We start from the raw sequence: 17,603 nt of genomic DNA, 5'->3' as shown, positions 1-17,603 counted from the left end.
ACTCCACAGGTCACAAGAATGCCATAACCTCCTACACTTAACCTCCTTTAATGAGGGTCATGCAAGGAGATAGGTAAACCTCTCCTCCTTATTTTATTTAGGTGCAATGCCGAAAAACAGCTACTGCAATTTATTTGCATCTACAGAATAAATTGAGGAAAAAAATGACAAATGATCACCTCATAACTTTAAAATTTTAAATTCATTAAGAATGTATACATGTTCACTAGAGGATGTTTGCCCCTTTTTATGTAAAAAAAAAAAAAAGTCAACACCAACCGTGATAACTTTCTGACATAAAAAACCAAAGCGCTGACACGCCACTTTAAACGGTATCATGTGTAATGGGGTTATAGCTTTGTTGGTTTACTGTTTGCCTTAGTGCACCAGTCTCCTGTCCAGCATATAAATGCACAGACAAACAACAACAGAGTATTCTGGATGAGCCTGGAAATTAGAGCATGGCTCTAGGTGATCTGACCCTCATCAAAGCAGGGCTGCAACTATCATAACAATCGACTGCTTTAGCACTGCACAGCACATTGATCCCTGACATTTGTACAGGTAAAGCTGTAGTGATAACCTGATGTATAGATATAGGTTTCTCATAAAAATAATGAAGGTATAATCTCTTTTGTTTTCTCTTTCCAGGTATTGATCACCATTTACTGGTTAGGTAGAAGAGCTCAGTGTGACTGCTTCTATGATGGACCTTACTTGAACTTCAAGGCATTTGAGGGTTTATTGGGCACAGCACTATACAAGGTAAATTCCCAGAAGTGTGTTCTCTCTATCTCATTCATGAAACACGAGCTGAATTTCCTTGTGGACAGCAGAAATGGCAGGACTAGAAATCCTCTTCTATAGCCGCTGTCTTGTTACTGTATCCTCCCTGGTATGAAGACTATGAGGCAGAAGAATGACAGCAATAGGCCGAGGGGGACGCAGTGTGCTAGCCACGAAAACCAAAGCTACGTAGAGTCATAAAAGACCCGATCCCTTGACTCAACTATTTTAATGTTGTTTACAACATGCTGTTCGCATAGTTTTGCAAGTGAAAATAGCCACGTCTTTTCTTGAAGAAGCCTCGTTTCCGCCCGTGCCTGTGCCAGTGTTGAATTTGGCGCTTTGCTTTCACATAGATTTATAGGTTGGTGTGCAAGACCTCTCCACCGATTTTCAGTAATAGCAGTGGGATGCAGCGTATTTTGTACGTTTAGCCACGATAATCCAAGTTCAGTGGCGCAGGGTTAGGCTGAGTTTGCTTTGCGGACTCGCATTGTCTGGTAGGATTTGGCAGATTACAGATGTGAAAATCATTTTCTCTTTAAAGTGGTTGACAAGTTTTTGCTCGTCTGGGGCTTGCTTATGCGTTTATGTGCGATGACATTCTTTTCACGCAGTAAACACAGCCGTCGAGGGCGTGCGAATCGTGACACTGTTTATTTTGACAAAGATGGGAGAGAAGAGAAAACAGTGAAGTTATCCCATTTAAATGGCACTCCTTTATATATGGTATGGAAGCGTATGCTTATAGTAACTTTGTCTGCGAGAATGAGAGGCCAGACAAAACAGACCACTCACTCTCTACCTGGGAGATCTCACCACACACAGTGGAGATAAATATTGTAATTGGCACCCTATTATCTGAATGTTTTTGTGTGTGTGTGAAAGGCTCTGCAGGATTCTTCCAGTCAGAAAAGCAGCAACGTCCGAGACAGCGGTTTTGGAGACAATTGGTACTCTGAGCGAGAGGAGCTCTCCCATCTGAGAGGAGGAGGAGGAGGAGGTGGTGGTGGTAGACACAGGAGGGACGACTCCCTGGACAGCTTGGATTCGTTGGGTTCCCGACCCCACAGCATCTCATCTGACACCACTCTTAAAGGCAGCAGCGAGGGTAGGAGACATCATTTCATTTCCATCCACATCTTGGTGACAAATTTCGTCTTTCTTTTTATCTTCCTAAAGCTGATTATTTGTCAGGACACAGCGTGACATTAGAGAGTGGTTCTCACGCTTTTCGCTTGTTTGTTCTCAAATTGTCTCTCTGCTTGAATATTTATAATCCAGCTCATCTGTGTAGAAACTCAAATATTTGTGAACAGGGAAGACACACTGCCTCAGAACCACAGAGTTGACACCCATTTGTGAAAACAAATGCCTATTGCCACCTAGTGGTATGCTTTTGAAAGTGAATACCAACATGTGATGATATTGACTTAAAGAAGGGGAAACTGCTGGCAGATGATCTCAGAGCAGTTCCTCCATGCACAGTGGAGGTCAGTGAGACATTCCACAGCCGTCCACACCGGCCTGTAAATGAGGAGGCCTCTGTCCCCACACCCTGCACCCCTCTGTTACTCATCCAAAGTCACGCCAAAACACACAATATACTCCTCTCGCTCTTTTCTCTGTTCTCCCACTTTCTTCCCTAATCCTTACACCTGTTTTTCCTCTTTCATGGTCCAGGTTGTTGTAGCGATACCGAGGCAGACTCTGTCTTCAAGATGACCGAGAACAAGGACAATCTCAGCTACCGCCGGTCGGCAGTCGTCGCACCGAAAACCACCACGCAGTTTAACCAGTTCCTGCCCACTAAAGACAAAGCTTCTGGCTACGTGCCTGCTCCACTAAGGAAGAAACGGGCCGAACGTAATGAGGACAACCGGCGCAGCTGGGCCAGCAGCAGTTTCGCAGAGGATGAAAGCTCTCTCACCAGGTAGCACAACAATCCATGCACATTGTTCTGTTTGAAGGTGCTCTTTCTCATCTGAGCTGTTTTTTATTCCTCTTACCTTTTGGTTATTATAACAAAAGATATCTTGACTCCATGTTCGTGCTTCAAAGGCTTGAAGTTTACTCGGTAGCTCTTTGTTTCTCCTTTCTCATCGCTGTGTTGTCTATGAATGGCCGACGGTGTTGTCTCTCATTTTTGTTGTGGAATGACTGCCTTGGTGAAATAAGGGTGTCCCCTGGCTGCTACGGAGACAGTCAAGTATCCCAGAGTGCCTTCTCTGACGCGCATCTCCAGTGGGCCCGCGAGTATGAAAGTGGCAGTGACTCGGACACAGACCGACCGGACCCCGATCTCGTTCTGGATGACCTGGCCAGTAGGCGCTTCCACAGCCCCTCCCCTGCTCCTCCCACCAACTTCGCCTTACCCATCAGTCCTCAGGTTGGGGGACGGGTGGCTGGAGGCAGGGGGGACACCTTGCCCAAGGTCACTATAACTCCCACTGTTGTCCCTCAACAAAACGTGGCCTGCCTCAGGTCAGAGAACATGAAGCAACGGCGTGACTTTGATGTGCCTGCTTGATAAAAGCAAACAAGAATGCTTTTCTTACCCTCAGTTTGCATGGTTAGTTGTAACCATGAGCAGTGGCTTTTTGTCATAGTGTGCTGCCTCTAACAATTTTGCAGTCTTCAGTTTGGTGCTTTTGTTCAAAGAGCTTTGCGTTTTTAAAGATTTAGCATGCCCTCATTTGCTTCTTTTCAGCTTGGAGGAGTGATTTGAGTTGGCAGGACAAGTCCACAAATCAATTTTTGCCTCCCAGCTTGACGTTGAGCTTGCATTGGTTTGATATTCCTTGCGTCATTTCATTTGCGGTTGTTGTGATGGACAAATATATATATCCTTTTTTTTTTTTTTTTTTTTTTTTTTTGGTGTGACCTGTGTGCCAAAAAATAAGGTTTTGACACTTGTGGTTGGCTGTCTCTCTTGAGCAGCAGCAGCATCAGCAGAGGGGAAATGCAACCCCCCCAGCACGGTTCAGTGAGGGTGGACCACCGCCGAGGCGTGTCCACTGACAGCTTGTTCAGGGAGGTATATGACGACTCTGAGGATGAGGATGATGAGGTGGGCTATGCTGACCCTGTCCAAGATGATCTCTATGCCCGTAAGATGGGTATCAAACCTCTGCCTACAAGTAGTGTATCTTATGACAAGTTCTTACCCAAATTCTGGACACCAGAAGAAGACATTCACATTCAGAAGATCAAACTGGGCTCTCAGAGGAGACCCTGGTACAAGAAGATACAAGGCTTCAGGTGTGTGAGGGCATACATTTATACTCATATATACACAATCCTTTCTTTCTTCCTATCTATAGCTTGATTTTGCTGACCTTAAATAACTGCATGCCAATCTAACCTTTCAGATTAGAAATCTGTGATTCTGTGGTTCACTGTTTTCCAGATTCCAGCCTATATTTCCTTTAACTTTTCCTACCGTTGTTTCTTCTCTAATTTCATCCACCTTTTGTCTTCCTCTGTCCTTTCTTCTTTCGTCGGCTGTAGCCATAAGAAGTCAGGCTCTTCATCAGATGACTCAGACTGTGACATCAGCCCCTGGCTCTCCTCCGCCCCCTCTCCCTCTGGCCCATCTCCCTCTCATACCCGCACACACGAGGCTTCAGCTCACACCACCCTTGTTGTGGGGAAAAGGTCGATACAGCTGCATGATTGTGATGATGCTGGAATATTTTAAAGCATCCAGATTTTTATAAGAAAATATAACTGACTCCTGTTGGGGCTCTGTTTCTGACGAGCTCCTGGAAAATAATACTAATGATAAAATGTATCCTCAGGCGACGGGAGCAGCCCTAACATGCTTTATAATGTAGTTTGCTTCCTTTGACCTTAGTGGAAATAGGCTGTGTCAATATTAATCTATTTATATTACAGCCTATTCAAGCCTACACTTTTTCCTTTTTCTTTTTTCCTTTTTTTTTTTTGTAGAAAGCAGCATTGCAGTTTGATTTCCTAACAGTGTGACTGTAAAATCCACATTTGATCAACTTCTGTTTGAATCAAATGTCACCACTGTGGCTGCTTGTTGTATCTTTTCCTCCTTTTTTTGCTCTTTGATCCGGTTCACACGCATGCACTCACCACCTCTGTCCTTTTCTCTCCTTCTGCCTACTCTGCAGTCCTCATGTTCAACCACACACTCCTCCACAGCATCCCAAGTCCCCTCTCTTAGAGACCCCCCCACTGGTGTTTGCCCCTGTGGACCCCACCTCAGGTCCCAGACTGGTGAAAGGGGAGAAGTGGATGCTCCTGGGGCGCCAAGACCCCCGGGAGCCCCCGGACCCCATTGATTATGAAAGTATTTGCCCGGACTTGGAGAATGATGACATGTTTGCCAGGCGAACCCTTGCCTTCCAGTCCAACACAAACTTGGCTAAACTGAAGACTCTGCTGACTTGCAGACATCGCCGCTGCACCTCTGAGCCGCAGCTCAACATTGTCACCCAGAAACCCGTTCGTGGAGGCGCCGAGGAAACTGAGTTCCCAGACATTGAGCAGGACGATGTGGTGTTTCGTAGGGAGAAAACCCAGCAGGCACAGCAACAGCGACCACTCTCAGGAGCACCTGACAACTATGCCCCGATGCCCATCCCAGAGCCTTGGGCACTGCCTCCTGACCTCAAGTCCAGACTCCTCTGCCCCCCATGTCCCCTGACTCATAAAGCAGCAATACCGAACCTGAATGAAGTTGATAAGGAGACCCGTCCTGAAACGGATGACATGCTAATTCGAAAGTTCAGAATCTGTTCTGATCAGAGCCAGAGCTCCGCTTCATCAGCCAGTCAGAAAACCCCTTCAGTGCCTTCTTCCTGTAGCAAAGAGGACCTGCAGAAGTGGCAGGCAATCAGGGAAGCTAGTCAGTTAAGACATAAGAAAAGGCTTTTGGTGGAAAGGCTAGCTGCTCTGAAGCTGTAAAGGAAAAAAAAGATTGACGTAAGAGTGGCTGTAGACTTTTTTCCTGCATGTTTGTCTTGTTGTTTCTGTGCCATTTCAGACTTTCAGTAATTTTTGTTTGATACTGAATTGTTCTGTTCTGGCTGAGATTTGATTTAAAGTCCTTCACAGTCAGCGAGGCGAGTTTTACACAGTTAAATGCTTGTTTCTTGATCAGACATGGGTATTTCAAAGTAAGAGTGAAGAAAATGTGGTGAAATTAACCACAACAGCAGCTTAGAACTTGTTCTAAATGTTTGTTGTTCCCTCAGAGTTGAGTGCTTGATGTGGTCAATTTTACTTCTCAAACTCATGGCGTGTAAAGACTGAGACATTACCTGCACAATAAACCAACCAAGATTGTGTATTTTGAGTTGTGATGCATTGATTTTTTTAAAAACCATAATGATTTGGTGTATCATTTGCGAAACAGCCCTGAAAAGAAATCTGCCTTTCATCTTTTCTTATCTGACAGTTTACCTACATATGGGAATTAAAACATTCATGCTTAATAAAAGGAAAAAGCAACTTGTGAGTAACTGTGCTGATTCTTTTTTTAAACCCGCGAGTGCTCAAGCAGAGTAGAAAAGTGCAATATGGGAATTTAAAGTCCAACCTGACCTGAGCATAGTGTTGCTTTTACTCAGCACAAGGAACTTTATACAGGTCCGTGAAACTCAGAGAGCAGCAGAAAGGGTGGAAAGGTTGAATGCTGAGAAGTATCCAAACATAACATCCCCAACACTCTAACTGCACCAGTCCAACAAATTAAATATAGTCGTGTCTGTTGCGCCAACAAGAAGCACTATAGAAATTCCTCACAGCTCTGAAAGACGATGTGACTCATGCCCATAGTAACTTGAACACAAATCTTCACTGTACTGTTTGCACATGAGCGGACACACAAAAGCACACACACAGCAACCGTTTAACCTGAATTAAGCCCATTTGGATGGATGGATTTGGGGTCTGCAGAAAGCAGCCTTGTTTAGGGAAAGGTACACGTCTACACGCTTCCTCAGCCTAGTGTAACTTTAATCCTCTTGATATTAACAACAAAAACAAGCAGAGTCATGTCCTAGCTGGCCCTCTATACATTTGAAGCCCTCTTAGCTGTGAACGAGCTGGTGTGTAATAGCTTCTAATTGGTCTCAAGCTCTTGACCAAAGCACTCACTGACTCACTGTCAAACTGCAGTCGGTATAAATGTGACTTTGTTGTCTGTGGCTTTTTTTTCTGGTTTCCTAGAGAGCGCCAAGAGGGTACAGACGGGTGAGTTTCTAAAAACAAAACAAAAAAAGTGGCACGTTTGCATTTGCTCTGCCCTCTTATGGTCGCACGCTGCTGCCTCCTGCTTTTTGTGCTGCTGTTCTCACTCTCTAGCTGCTAAACGCTGACACACAACATTGACTGTTTCACGGCTCAGAGCCAAGTTCAGGGTGAGGTGAGGGGAGGTGGGCTTTGCTCCACAAAGCTCTTTTGACACAGCTTACATATAATAGTAGTGGGTCCATGCCTAAACTGCAGTGTGTCCCAGTGAGAGTTATGACACACTGTATGTAAAACTTTACAGGTAGGTGAAGTTATTTAAGTTATTTCTCCATAAGGTGGGGCTTTAAAGACTTTTGCATGATGGGAAAGACTGTTACTAACCTGAGCTTATATCACCCTCAAGGTTTGGTGGTCAGCTGGTGTGCTGGGTTTGAATACTAACAAGTTACTGCAGATACCAAAAATATTAATGGCAGGTACCCAGTGGAACTGCAGTGTCTTCGTTATGTGTTTGTATTTACAGCTTATTTAACAGGATGGAAATACACAGGACTGTGCATGCATATCTGGAGTGGATTTCCACCTGTCAGCTAAACTTCTGATGCCTTTTGATCTTTGAAAAAAAAAAAGTCTGCTTGATCTGCTTTTTTCCCCCCGCAGGAGTAAATCAACAAGTGATGTGCACGTCGACCCCGCGGTCATCCGGCAGGTTCGCTACGAAGAGCTGCAGAAGTATCGTGAGAAGGTTAAACAGAGCGAGGATAAGTGGCAGGATGTGAGTACAATGTGCACTGATATTTGAGGATATCTGTCAGCTGCCCACTCTTCTTGCTATATGATTCAAGACATGCCTGCTTGGGCAGAAAGAAGTTTGGTTGCAGTGCAGATGAGGCGAAAGATGAGTCACACAGATCTGTGAGATCCATATGTGCTACTAGGCGAACAGGGGAGCAGGTGCTTTGGTGTGTTGGATAGCTGCAGGGTGGAAAAAAGAACAGTTTGGATTGAAATTGTAGGTGTTCAGATGTTAACTAGAGCAGCACTGCCCTCTGGCTATGGATCTGCATCATTAAAAATTGTCGCAAGAATCACTACATGCACGAAAAAAGTAGAAATAATGTGAAATGAAGGAATGATGTAAGGAAGACTTAGTCGATTAACTCTGAAATTAACTCTCAAGTTACAGTGAAAATGGAAAGTAAGCTCCAAATGGCAGTGCTGCAGTAAATTTAAACACTGCTGATCCATTGTGCATGTTCATTCTTAGCAATAAAAAGTTAATAGTAATAAAAAGTTATACACATATACACTACAGGACTGGGCTAGTGTGGTGTCATAGCAAAATAATGGAGTCTTAAAGCAGCATTTGGGTCACACAGCCCCCAATACACAGGGGAAGTGAGCCGGGAGGAGCCTAAAGCACACAAATAGAACACCTTCAAATGGAGCCCTTTCTCTTTTTTCACATCTTTTTCTCCCTCCTTCTCAACTTCACTGTCCTCAGTTGTACACTTAGCTCTGCGCACACAATCAGTCTGCTTTATCTGCAGTACTTATAAATTGACTTTTTGAGATATGTTGCATGAGGTGATGAGGGCTTCTTCTTTGCACTGCAGGCCCTGAGCGACTGGAAGAGCCGACGTCGCAGTGTCAACTCTGATATAGTAAAGAAGAAGGAGGAAAGGGAGAAGATAGAGCAGATTACTTACGGCGGTGAGAAAAGGTCTAAGACCTTCAAGGAGATGCAAGAGGAGAGGTGAGGAAAAACACACAGGTCCAACAGACTTACTGCTGTAGTTGTTTTTCTGCTTTTAATTTCTGGTGATTCTGGTTTTCCTCAAAAAGGAACACTCACTACATTTATTCCTCTTTTAAACCCTTTCACCATCAGAGGGGAACCATTTGCTAAGGTAACCACATGAAAAAGTGTCTGTAATTAAGAGAGACTATGTGATTATTTGGGCAAGAGTGAATGAGGAGACCGTAATTGTGCACTGATTCACTGTGAAGGTGTTATTCAATCATGGCTTAGAACGTGCCGGTCATTTTATTTAAGTGCACATCGTTCTTGCCCTCTTATTTCTGCCCGTGCTCCGCTTTCTGCTGTCCTCGTTAACACTCCATGCCCCCACATTCATCGTTAACTTTATTCATCTAGTCCAATTTGTACCTATTTGCCTCTCATGTCCTCCCACCTTCTCTTCGTCTGTTCGCTCCACAGAGAAGGTAAAAGAAAGAGCAGCGTTGGCAGCCGTCTTGGATCTCTCTCTTTTTTAGACGAAGACGACGACAACGTATTTGAAAAACCCGTCATTGCCCCACGTACCCGAGCTCTTCCTAGCCGAAGCTACACAATTGACACTTCCCAATTTTCCTATGAACCCCCCAAGCCCTCTGTGAATGACAAAGAACCTCCCATCGCTTCCCCAGCTACCGGCAGGGCTGCTTCCCCTCCCACTTCACTTGAAGTCGTGGACAGTCCCGCACTAAGCAGCTCCATCACGAACACCATCACTCCAAACAACTACAGCTCATTCAACCGCTCCCCGTCTCCAGAAGCTGTACCTTTGCAGAGGAGTACAGACTCAGAGCGCGCCAGCACAGCCAAGAAGCAGGAGGCCCCAACTGTTGTCTCCTCTTCTAGCTCCCTACCAAAGGTGCCTGAGCCAAGCCCTGCATTGTCTGGCACACAGACTGAGGTGAAGCCCCTCTCTTCTGGTCCTTTGCACACACAAGCACAGCCCAGCTCAATGGAACCCAAGCCTCCCGCGGTGTCTCGGGTTTCTTCCTCCCTGCCCAAGACCTACCAGAGATCAGATAGCGCACGTCTAACTTCAGTTGTCACACCAAGGCCCTTTGGGAGCCAGCCCTCACGCATCACATCTCTTCCCCGAGGCTTTACCGTGAGTACTAGATAGTTTTACAAGTAAACTACCAGCACAGCACAAGAACATCAAGAGGGAAGGATGTGTTTGTTTGGAAGTAAGAAATGTTTGGCAGGTAATTTGTTTTCACTACATCAGTATTGCCCAGGAGTCATATCTGATTACAGTGTGAATAATGGATGAAGCTGGTGGTTTTATTATGCTAACTCCACTACCAGAGCTGCTATTTTCAGACTATTCCACATTCATTACTAGTTACTCGTCAGGAAACTGTTTAACACATGTTTTAAAAAATAGCTGGTAACATAATTACCAGCTTTTTTAGAGTAAATTCTATCATTTTCTAATCAGCAGCCCTTTGCTGTTAAAGTTCATTTTACACTTTGTTGTAATTGAGCCTTAACGGCTGTGTTCTTTGCCACTCTACATGCAGCCCGCACAGACAGACGACTCACACAAGCGCGTCAATGGCAACGTCGATGTTTCTAAGAAGTCATCAGTGCCGAGTCGGTACCATCAGTTCATGACCTCTGAGGACGAAGCTCAGTCTAGCTCAGCACACAGCAGTGAAGAGGAGGAGGAAGAGGCGACTACGGGGAATAGCGTCAACTCTGCTCAGAGCGTCACACCTGTACCTCCACAGGTCAAGAGTGAACCTCCTGCTCCAGCCAAAGAAACCAGCCAGGTACTCGAATCTCCTCCTGCTGACAAAGCAGTAAAGCTTTTTTTGTTTTCTGTTGGTTACAATGAAAAAAACTGAACACGTTTCTTTTAGTGAATTTTTTAAATTTTCAGCATTATTAGTGTATCTTTAGCTTTGTGGTAAGTAGTCAGTAAAACTTAATGCATGAGCTCATTAGGAGTAGTGTAGTAGCTAAAGTATAGTAACAGGTTGGCATTTATTCAACAGCCATAAATGACTAATGGAAGGCTTCCCTGCCAAAGCAGGCCAACCCTGACAAGCATCTCCAGAGCAAATGGAAGTCAGCCCACATTTGTACTCTTCAAGTTCACCTCTACTCACCTATGTCGTCTGGTTTCTAGGAGAACTACTGTGAGATGCGGATCAGCCTGAACCAGAAGCCCAACAGCAGCAGAGATTTCGGTTTCCAGGCAGCCTGGGACTCAACAGGAGCTTGTGTCACATCTATCCAGCCAGGTAGCACTTCACAGGAATACTTTTTTTAAGGATTTGTATTACATAAGTAATATGTTTTTTTTCCACCATCCAACATAATGTGTGAAAGTCAGCCAAACTGACAGCATTCGCAGTAAATAGGCCCCGAAGAAAATAGATCAGACACACAATGCAAGTTTTTCACTCTCACTAGAACTGACTGATCTGTTCACAGATACAGTACAGTGGTAATATTGACAACCAGCGCTCCGCTCTGTTACAGTTATCTGTCAGCCTCGGTCGGTTAGTTGTCAGCAGGTTTTTGAGTCCATTGCAGTGGCGATGCCTGACTCACTGTATGTAGGGCAGCTTCTATCTGGGTCAGATCTGCTGGGTCTGAGCCTCTCCTTCTACTGAGATTCCCCACCTGCACATCACAGCATGCCAAATAAATTAGTAAAGTAATACAAACAGCCCAAAGCAATACACGAATATAGCCTTGTCATACCTGCTTACAGCTTATTTCACTGTATCTGCAGACTCTGTATGGCGTAGCGCTTGATCTTTCATTTTATTCTTATTACCGCTTACACTTGTAAATGTGCCAGTGTTAGCATGCTGACACTGGCATGCTGATAAAGTAAGACGTTTATTAAAAAAATGCAGTTCAAACACTCCATAAAACACTTTTAACTAAAATTTGACATTATGATCTTCATGAAGCTGGAATGTGTCTCCAGGACTTCTACTGAAAATACAGGCATGTTTTATATGGCGTGAAGAGTAAGTATGACTCTGTAGCTTTTATCTGTTAGACAAAATAGATAGTGTGTACCTACATTTACATGTTACATGTTAACTGGGAAGAATAATGCTCATATAACATTGAATTGTTTAACTGTGAGCTTTTTTTGTAGGGGGATAAAACAGGTGGGATGAAATCTTGTCTTCCAAAAGTCAGTTTTAGTGACATTACATTCCCAGTTTTATATAAGAAACACAAGTGGGAATTATGATGGTCAAAACAAGTGTGGAATCAAGTAAAATTTCAGCTTATGACTCTGACCTGTGCCCACTGTAGGCAGCCCGGCTGAGATGTGCCAGCTTCAGACTGGAGACAAGGTGCTGACGGTGAACGGGCACAAGGTGGCAGACATGAGCTACACCGAGTGGAAGTCCCACATGGATGAGGCTCTGCAGGAGGGCAGTCTGGTCATGGATATAAGGCGTCATGGGCAGAACAGTGAGTAGTCTGAACCCTGCCTGTTTTTGCTTGCGTGACAGCCAGAGAAGGAAAGTGAAAAGTTTTTGAGGGCTGCATTCCTGGACTGGGAGCACTGCTTATGCTGCTTGGGTTGCTAAACAGTTTTGACACTCTAAATTGGTCTGTAGCCTGTTGTGAATTCATCCATAAATGAGCTCATGACAGGCTAAATGATGAAGGACTTGTGAGTTATCTTTGCTCATCTGGTGAAGAAAGACTGTTATTGTTTTGATTTCTGTGGGATTTTTTTTGTTTAATTGCTTCCCTCTTCCCCCCTTATGTAGTTATTTCTTCTTTCTGCTCGCTATTCCACCCCAGTGTTTTTCCTTCTAGAGAACTAACCCAGCTCAGATCTACAGGCCTATAAGTGTGTGGTGTTTTCAGTGTTACTGTTACAGGTTTACTTTATTTTGGACTATCAGTGTCACATTAGTTCACACAGTATTGCTAACTTTAACTAACTCACAATATTAGTTAATTACAGGTGTCCAGTGGTTGTGAGCCTATTAGAAACGGTGTTTGGGTTAATGGGGGCTTTAATGGGCTGCATGGCTGGGGAAGGGGGTTACTCTGTCTCCCCCTGCTGCACTCTATAATAACAACATAACAGCGCGCTTATCCCCTTGCTTTATAGCTTTCTTTATGCAGACGTTGTATATGTTCACATATATAGAAGCCTGGCAACAAGAAAAAAACCAAAAAAACCCGCACAAAACACATGGTTTATGTGCAAACACATCATATTTTTATGCTGTTACATTGTCTGCGCGCAGACTGGGACAGAGTTCAACCTTCCCTGCCATTTAAAAGCCATAAGACCATCAATCTGACCAGTACGGATCATCCAATGCTTGTAGGTTCCCAAGAAAAAAGCACAATCAGCTCCAGCCTGGATTTTACTTCAAACACTCCAGCAGAAACGCTGACGTTCAAAGAGACCCCGGCTCATCCCGTTAGCGTAAGTGACTCAGAATCACCTTGACTGACTCAGACTTGATTAGCCTTTATTTCTGTATTGTTCCCCAGCCTGGTGGCTTTTTAATGAGTGTGCACCCCACGATGTCTCCCTGCAGGAAGTGGCTTCAAACGGAGTTAATGGAGGTTTCCGAGAGGAGCCGGTGACCATGAGGAAAAAAGGTAAAGAGCAGAGCGCACAGTCAGAAAGGTTATGAAATTGATCTTGATTATTTCTGGACTGAATACAAAAATACATCAGTAGGAGTTGCTGGTTTGACTTTGTCTTGTTTTTCACGTTACTTTGTACAGCTCCAAAAGAGTTGACATGCTGTGTAAAATGTGAAAAAACACACTGGAATGAGTTGCTAGTCTCATAAAACCGTATTTTATTCACAGTACAACACAGGAAGTATATCAAATGTTTTAACTGAGAAAATATCCCATTTTAAGAAAAAAGATAGTAGATCTTAAATTTGATGATAACAACACATCTCAGAAGTTTGGAGGAGGAAATGTAAGTGGTACAAAAGAAACAACTTGAGGAAAATTTTTAAGCTAACCCGATTTTACAGCAACAGATTAGTGACCTGACAGGGTATGGAAAGAGGATCTTAGAGAGGCAGAGCTTCTCGGCAGTAAAGATGAAAAACTGTCTACAAATTGTGGAACGATTTCATGTAAGTTTGTTTAAAATGGACTGATGCAAAGTGGAAAACTTTCCCCTGGTCAGGCAAATCGAACTTTGAAATTCCTGTTGGAAAACATGGATGCTGTGTCGTTGAGTTTAAAGAGAAGAAGGACCACGTGGCTTGGTATCAGCGCTCAGTTCTGATGGTGTGGGAGTGGATTATTGCTTATGGAACTGGTAGCTTGTACATCTGCCAAAAAGTATATCCAGGTTTTAGAGCAACAGCTTAAGAGTCAGACAATGGATTTTTCAGGGAAAGCCTTGCATAATTCTACAAAAAAGATGCTAACCCACATATTTGCAGCTAGTACAACAGTGTGGTTTTATAGTAGAAGAGTCCGGCCCTCAGCTGGCCTGCAGTTCAGACCTTTCACCACTGAAGACATTTGGAGCATCATGAAAATGAAAAACACAACAACAAAAAGACCCAGGACTGTTGAGCAGCTAGAGAAGTCCAACAACCTGTCTCCTCAGTTCCCAAATATTTATATGGCCATGTCCTGACTTTTTAAGATGTGTTGCTTCCATCATACTCAAAATGAGCCTTTTTTAAAAGTGTCAATTTTCTTAGTTTAAACATTTTGATATGTTTTCCATTATGAATGCATTCTGTCTTTATTTACATTTTACATAGTGTCCCAACTTTTTTGGTTGTAATAGACTTTATCAGAATGACATGATCAGTATGTGCTGTTAGGTCAGGTTTAACTTATTTCTAATGTTTTTGTTGCATTCTGTTTTCCATCTCTCATGTAGAGTCAGAACCCATATCTTTGAAAAACTTAAAGCGGAGGTCAGAGTTCTTTGAACAAGGTAAAAAAAACAAAAAAACAAGGAAGGTTGAGCGAAGAGATGTAGGACAGTTCTTCGTATTTATTATGCTTTCTGTGTAACCTGGTGGCTGGATTCTCTATGCTTTTGTCTCTCTGAATTCCTCAGATTATTCGAGGACTTTTTGCATGTTTTCGTATCAATGGCAGCCTCGTGACTTTGATTTTTCGATGGCTCTGTTGTCTCATGTTCTCTCGTCTGGTGCCAGAGCTTAACCTTTATGCTGTGCCCCCTCCCTCCTTCAGGTGGCTCAGGGTCCAGTGTCAGTGCGCTGGTCTACCTCTGTGGTAAACAGGGCTGTGTGTGCATTGACCTCCTCACATTCACTTGGTACAGCCCGGGACCCTGACATGCTGCTCAAACCCAGAAAGATTGATGTTATTTTTAAGGAGGTTCTACTCAAAGACCTCCTGCAGATGAAATAAAAATAATCTGTGACATGACGCATTTCCCCTTAAGTTTGACAGCATTTCAGACACGGTTCCAGCACACCAACCACAAACACAAACCTTTGAATCCTGCTGTGCTTTGTGGTATTTTGGGATGTGTCCAGGCTTAACACATGGTTACACTTTTCACTTTGCTGCAAGTTAAAAGCACTCTTGGCATGCATATTTCGAAGCATCTGTTGGCCTTTGAGACAGACCCCTCTCTGCTTGTGTGCATGCTGCTGGTTTCTTTGTGTTTCTTTTTTCTGGTTTGATCTTTTTTGTCATCACAATCAGTTTATTGGTTTTCCCATTCAGAACTATTGGGCCTGCATCCAATCCAAATGTTAACAAGTGGGTGAGCTTGAATTGAGAGAATCAATAAGCCTTAGTGGGTGAATGTTGACCGTTGCTGCTGGGGGGCTTTTTCTGAAAACATCAATTGTCATTTGCTTTGATTGACTGCTACCTGACTAAAAGATCAAGTTGAAACTTAAATAAGCCCGTCAACTTGGCGCTGTTGTGTTACATGTCTTGAGGGCTCGCTTGTGTATTTTTACATTATGTTTCACTGCTCTGCCTGTGCCTGCCTGGAGATATCGACTGAATGATTGTCTTTCTTGTTCTAGGAGGAGGATCAGAGCCTGCAGTGCCAGATGTGAGTAGTGTCAGTGCATAAAGGCCGGTTTTTGTCTCTTATGTTTGCTCTTCTAGTATGACAACATCTTTGAAAGCAGATACTGCAGTAATTACAAAGCCCAGAGCCGCTGTTAAGCCTCTCACATTGACTGCATTTGTAGTTCACTTTAGAGCCAGGTTCACACATCTTTTTCAGTCTTTTAGCATTTTAGTGACTCAACAGTGATTATAGGGAACCTTTTTTAGTGTAGCTTTGAAACCAGATAAGAAAATACAATAAATAAAGTACAGACGGTGCAGTGCAAGTGCATATTTGCAGTTTCATCTCACCTTCAGGAGCATGTAGAAATGTTGTGAAACAAGAGCAGATAAGTACTGGGTGTTTAAGAGATTATTATTTAAGTATCATCACATCTATATGGCACAAGCAGGCGGACTTCAAAGCAACAAAGTTCAGCGATAGTTTTGTACAACTGCGAGGTAAATTTGCTATGTGTGGTTTCCTTTTTTGCCTTCAGATACCGGTTCCCGTAATCACTCCCTCCAGTCGCTGGTCTTTTGACCCAGAAGAGGAGCGGAAAAGACAAGAGAAGTGGCAGAAGGAACAAGAGCGCCTCCTACAGGTATGTGAAGGTGTACTCTTGTATATTTAGTAATGTTGAGTTCAAGCACACAACACTGTCAGTTTATTTCTTCAGACTACAACAGCCTAGATCCCCCATAAAGATGACATTTGAAAACCTCCCCTTTACCCTTATTGATGAGTTTTTGCACCTCAGTATGTATCAAAAAAGACTAGTATGTACAGGCAGAAATCACTGTCATTAACTTCTGATTCACAGCCAGTCATTTTGGTCTGGAAGCCAGCCTGACATATCAAAGAAATCACTAATTTCGTAAAAGAGAAAGCAGGGTTACTCCTAGTAGGCGTCCAAAGGTGTAAAAGAGAAACGAATAAGAAAATTTCCCTCACACAGAGCAGTAAAGCATGGGTTACTGCATGAGGTGCAGCAGGAGGTGGAGGAGGAGTTGATGATAAGATTCTCATTGAGAGTGACCAGGAGGGACAGGATTAGAAGTGAGAGGGACAGCTGAGGCTGAGCGGTTTGGTGACAAAATTAGAGCGGCAAGGCTGAGATGATTTGGACATGTGCAGAGGAGGGATAGTGGATATATTGGGCAAAAGATGTTGAATATAGAGCTGCTAGGCAGGAAAGGAAAAAAAGAAGAGGAAGGACACAGAAGTTTTATGGATGCAATGAAGGAGGACATGCAGGTTGGTGTGACAGAGGAGGATGGAGGAGCATGAGCTGCTGTAGCAAACTCTAAAGGGAGCAACTGAAAGAAGATGATGATTTCATATCTTTCTTATCTTGCACTGTGAGAAACAGCACTGCAGTGAAAGTGTTTTTTTTCTTACAGTCTACTCAAATGCACCCCCTAATGGCTAAGGGCTAATTTCAGGACCTCACAGGCACTGATATGTACCTTTTTGATGCCACTCCATTTCTTAATCTGAATAAATAATATTAAAAACATATAAAGTAAGCCAATAAACACCTGCATCGTTACATGAAGGTACAAAACTGTCCCCAGATGTTTAAAACTGGCTTCCATAAGGTAAAACCCCCCGTCAGAGGTTACAACCCAAGTGACAAACTATCATGTGTCCACAACACATTACGAGTTGAACTACACTCACTGTAATTACAGATGGGGTGGGGATATCCACTTATCCAGTTGAGGGTTAGTGGGGGGGGGGAAGAAACCTTAATTTAAA

The 17,603-nt window shown here is 43.6% G+C and overlaps 2 protein-coding genes across 11 annotated transcripts in view; both read left to right on the top strand.

The window, feature by feature from the left end:
- LOC308410136 (LIM domain only protein 7-like) overlaps positions 1-17,603 on the top strand; it is a 51,566-nt gene that overhangs the window by 24,090 nt on the left and 9,873 nt on the right. For 5 of the 10 annotated variants that reach the window (XM_080903297.1, XM_080903288.1, XM_080903292.1 and 2 more), the window contains exons 7-22: positions 652-765; positions 1,675-1,897; positions 2,470-2,719; positions 6,991-7,014; positions 7,675-7,789; positions 8,631-8,770; positions 9,236-9,917; positions 10,333-10,584; positions 10,944-11,058; positions 12,098-12,259; positions 13,054-13,238; positions 13,354-13,417; positions 14,682-14,738; positions 15,002-15,043; positions 15,814-15,842; positions 16,342-16,446. In XM_080903297.1, the coding sequence (XP_080759423.1) occupies positions 652-765; positions 1,675-1,897; positions 2,470-2,719; positions 6,991-7,014; positions 7,675-7,789; positions 8,631-8,770; positions 9,236-9,917; positions 10,333-10,584; positions 10,944-11,058; positions 12,098-12,259; positions 13,054-13,238; positions 13,354-13,417; positions 14,682-14,738; positions 15,002-15,043; positions 15,814-15,842; positions 16,342-16,446 (2,559 nt within the window). The remainder of the gene's footprint in view (positions 1-651; positions 766-1,674; positions 1,898-2,469; positions 2,720-6,990; positions 7,015-7,674; positions 7,790-8,630; positions 8,771-9,235; positions 9,918-10,332; positions 10,585-10,943; positions 11,059-12,097; positions 12,260-13,053; positions 13,239-13,353; positions 13,418-14,681; positions 14,739-15,001; positions 15,044-15,813; positions 15,843-16,341; positions 16,447-17,603) is intronic. The other 5 variants (XM_080903293.1, XM_080903290.1, XM_080903291.1 and 2 more) reach the window with 5 other exon arrangements.
- LOC308410137 (LIM domain only protein 7-like) lies at positions 3,327-6,984 on the top strand. Its single transcript, XM_080903298.1, has 3 exons — positions 3,327-4,047; positions 4,297-4,443; positions 4,929-6,984. The coding sequence occupies exons 1-3, from the start codon at positions 3,749-3,751 to the stop codon at positions 5,722-5,724; spliced, it is 1,242 nt and encodes a 413-aa protein (XP_080759424.1). The 5' UTR covers positions 3,327-3,748; the 3' UTR covers positions 5,725-6,984.

This window comes from Rhamphochromis sp. 'chilingali' (assembly GCF_963969265.1).
Source record: "Rhamphochromis sp. 'chilingali' genome assembly, chromosome: 14".
Classification (NCBI taxonomy): Eukaryota; Metazoa; Chordata; class Actinopteri; order Cichliformes; family Cichlidae; genus Rhamphochromis; species Rhamphochromis sp. 'chilingali'.
Note: the sequence above shows the minus strand (reverse complement) of the source record. Positions and strands in the feature narration are given on the sequence as shown.

Excerpts from the sequence above, each read along its gene's own strand:
- LOC308410137 (XM_080903298.1), top strand. The coding sequence starts at position 3,749 with ATGCAACCCCCCCAGCACGGTTCAGTGAGGGTGGACCACCGCCGAGGC. Across the intron at positions 4,048-4,296 it reads AAGAAGATACAAGGCTTCAG|CCATAAGAAGTCAGGCTCTT; the intron begins GTGTGTGAGGGC and ends CGTCGGCTGTAG. Across the intron at positions 4,444-4,928 it reads ACCCTTGTTGTGGGGAAAAG|TCCTCATGTTCAACCACACA; the intron begins GTCGATACAGCT and ends CCTACTCTGCAG.